Source organism: Kickxella alabastrina (assembly GCF_025024165.1).
Source record: "Kickxella alabastrina strain RSA 675 chromosome Unknown BX661scaffold_137, whole genome shotgun sequence".
Classification (NCBI taxonomy): Eukaryota; Fungi; Kickxellomycota; class Kickxellomycetes; order Kickxellales; family Kickxellaceae; genus Kickxella; species Kickxella alabastrina.
Genome location: NW_026251608.1, coordinates 2,300 through 6,049, shown reverse-complemented (window position 1 = coordinate 6,049; position 3,750 = coordinate 2,300). Strand labels below are relative to the sequence as shown.

Sequence of the window (3,750 nt, the reverse complement as noted above, 5' to 3'; positions counted from 1 at the left end):
TTTTTCACTCCTATTCTTGTATTCTTGTATTCTACAAACACACGTACACGAACGCACGCTAAAGGTAAATAAACGATTTGAACAAGCAGAAAGCAATAATGGGGAAAGAGTGATCTCGCAGCGGCTATTTAAAAAAATCACCCTAAAATAAACTGTATTTTATTTAAAGTTTGACTTTTTTTTTACATTTTTAACTTTTTAGTTAGCCTATGTCGCCACACTCCAACAGCACTGGTGTTGATGCTGCTGCTGCTTCTACTGTTGCCTCTGTTTCGAATCAAACCAATACCAACAACACTTCGCCATTGCCTTTTTCGATCCACGGCAGCAGTTCTTTATCGTCAGCATCGGAATCAGCAAAAAATAAAAACAGACGCGGCAGCAGCAGCAGCAGCAGCAACCGCAACCGCAACTGCAATGTCTCTGGCAAGTGTAAAAGCGAGACTGACATCAACAATGACAGCGATGAGCAGTGCAGGAATACGTCCTCTACAGGTAACTACCATCGTTTCTGGGCTACCGCCTCGCCCTCCGACAGCTCTCACCTAAACTCCCACACCGTGGCCACGTCATCGGCCTCGGCGTCGTCCTCTTTCAAACCATCGCGTCGTTCCAGCCTTTCGCGCAACGACAGCAGCCTTGTGCTTTTTGATTCGGCTAATCATCTGCACGTGTCCGAGGAAAACAGCCGAGCGATGATCAACTGGCGCAACGTAATGACGTCCACCGGAAGCAACATCAACAACGGCGGCTCTAAACCAAACACTTTGGGGCTAGCCCTGCAGAATGGCGGGATTCCAGGAATAATGGGCCGGGAGCACCAAAGCCGCATACTTTTTGTGTCGCTTTTGGAGAACTACTGCCGTACCTACGACGACAACCCACTGCGCAACCGGCGCCTCTTTTTTGCCATCTGTCGCACTCTCTATTCCATGGGAATTATCGGGAAGGAGTATGTTGATGAGATGGCCTCGGTGAGATCAACTTACTCGGACGCATTTAGGCAGCTTGTGGTTAAGGCACAGGAGTCTTTGGATATGTATGAGCATCACGATATCGAATCTGGCATTCGATCTCTCATGACGGGGATTGCTGAGGAAGAAGAAGAGGAGGACAATAGCAGCGAGATGAGTGACAGCGTGTCTGGAGACTGTGCGTTCTCGTCTGCAGCGTTTTCGGAATCAGATAATGATTTCCAAGAAGACGAAAAGAAGAGGAGATCGCGGGATGGTACGTTTTCGATTTCTGGAAACAGCCAGTGGACTAAACCGGCGTCGACATTAGCGCGCAGGGCCAGTCTACGCAGTGGCAATGGCGGCGGGTTTGGAGCTGCCACGGCCACTATAAGCGGCTCTACCATTCGCGAGCCATTCCGGCCACAACCACAACCACAACCACAACCACACCGGCGCAGCACAACACCCCACATTAACAACCACACCGGCAACAGCAACATATACAGACGGGGCTCCATATCAGCCTCACCAGGGGGAGCATCAGCAGCAACCTTTGGCAGTATGGTGATGGATATGCAACGATCGCGGTACCATGATGACTTTGTGCAGCTGCGGTGCCTGGGGAAAGGCGGATTTGGAAAAGTATACGAGGTGCGGAATAAGCTCGATGGGCGGCGGTACGCGGTCAAGTTGATCAAGATCAGGGGCGAGATTACGGCCGACAAGACCCTGAGGGAAATAAAAACCCTGGCTAACCTGGATCATCCTAATATCGTGCGCTACTATAGCAGTTGGATTGAGGTCAGTCGTCTGCGGTCGAAATCCGCGGCTGCTAATGGATCGCGCGCCTTATCGTCGTCGCCGCTATTTGCTCAGTATGATCCGGCTGCTTCTGACGACGATGACGAGGACGATCTGTCAGCGGACGATGACAATGAGGGGCACAACATGGCTGGGAACTCTTTTGATTTGGGAGAGTTTAATATCGGGTATTTGACCGCACATGATATTGACGACGATATGTGGGTGCCTGCTGCGGTGGATACGGCGGACGAATGTGATATTGTGTTTGAGGTCAGTGGCGGCGGTGACTTTGGCAGTGACAATGAGAGAGCGCATTCTTATAATAGCGAGGAGCGCAATGGGGATTATGTCGAGGACTGCAGTGATGACGATGACGATACTGGGATTGTGTTTGCACATGCCGACAATGACGATAAGGAGCTCGGGCCGGGATTGGGCGTGCAGGTTGGGCCTCCGTCTTGTCGCTCCGGCTCTAGTGGCAGCAGCACCAGCAGCACCAGCAGTGGCAGTGCTAGTACCAGCGAGAGTGACAGCGGAAGTGAGACTAGCAGCATAAGCAGCAGCAGCGGCAGCAGCGATAGTGACACCGGTGATAGCGATAGCAATGACTCGGCTGAAGAGGAGATCCTTGCTGATGCTCTGCCGAGATCCAATCCCATTCCAATCGCCCTACAGCAGCAGCAATTGCAGCGTCAGCCACCCGCGCACTATCGCCGGCGATCAGTGCACACAACCGGACCGTTTACACCACGCACATCCGCGGGCCTCTCGGCCAACCGCCCGCCACCAGGAATTTCCAAATCCAACTCGGGCAGCCAAGCGCGTTCTCTCCCCACGCAGAACTTTGAATCGGCCTTGAGCACAGTGACCGAGACCACACTTTTTGTGCAAATGCAGCTCTGTCAAACCACCCTGGAGGAGTTCCTCGCGCAGCGCAATACGCGTATTGCCGAGCAGCAAGCCGCTCACGCACTGGAGTGCTTTGACGAGTGCGATGCATTGGATATCCATGGCGGCCAGCTCATTGACCCTGTGCTTAATGTGCGGCTGTTTAGGTCGATTGTCGAGGGCGTCAAGTATTTCCACAGCCGAGATGTTATTCATCGCGACCTTAAGGGAGCCAACGTGTTTTTGGACATTGTGTATGCTGACAGTGGCGGCAATCCGATGAGCCGCAGTGCTAGTGGCATTGGGCGGCCTGGCAATTCATCGCAATCTGTGGTTCCGTTTAATATCAGCCAGGTCAACTCGATGGCCAGTGGGATTGGTGACGTGCACGCGGATGCATGGGACGCTATTGACGGAGGTAACTTGAAGGAGCGGCCTGGCGGGTCCGGTGACAATCTGAGTTTGAGCGCGGGTAGTCGCAAGATCGACTGGGACGCTGTGTTTGAGTGCATGGTTGCCGGATCAGCACACAACAGGGCGGCGCCAATGCCTGGGTTTTGTCTATCGACCTCATCGTCGTCTTCGTCGAGGATGCCGCCGACGCGGCCAGTTGCGCCCAGGGCGCTGCAGCGCGAGTCGTCAGGATTGGCGGCGCTCGTGCCGAGACATCCCTTGGTGACGTTTATTCCGCGCATCGGTGACTTTGGATTAGCGACAAAGTCCACATTGGGAATTCGCAGTTCTGGCAGCGACGGATATGCCTTTATCGGCGGCCAGAGCAAGACAGCTCCTGTATCGACATGCCTGACGCCCACTGATTCACCATTATCAACAAACACTACTGACCGGCGCACATCCAATGTCGGCACAGTGACCTATGCAGCACCCGAGCAGCTCTGTGAGCAACTAAGCGGAGCCGGATATAACGAGAAGGCAGACATTTATTCCCTTGGAATTATTTTCTTTGAGCTCTACTATGCGTTTTCCACCTTTATGGAGCGCATTGCTGTGTTTAAGGATCTGAGGAGGGGAGTTTTCCCGCCAGAGTTTTTGCGGATGTGGCCGAAGGAGGCGGCGTTTATTTTGCGGTTGATGGATGCGA

At 53.0% G+C, this 3,750-nt stretch overlaps 1 protein-coding gene across 1 annotated transcript; it reads left to right on the top strand.

Moving 5' to 3' along the window:
• Positions 1–1,529: 1,529 nt before the first annotated feature.
• BX661DRAFT_148561 (kinase-like domain-containing protein) lies at positions 1,530–1,769 on the top strand (the record flags this gene model as incomplete). The annotated part of the gene is made up of 1 exon (XM_051533219.1): positions 1,530–1,769. A coding segment is annotated over one exon (240 nt), but the record flags the coding sequence as incomplete, so codon positions are not given.
• Positions 1,770–3,750: the final 1,981 nt, after the last annotated feature.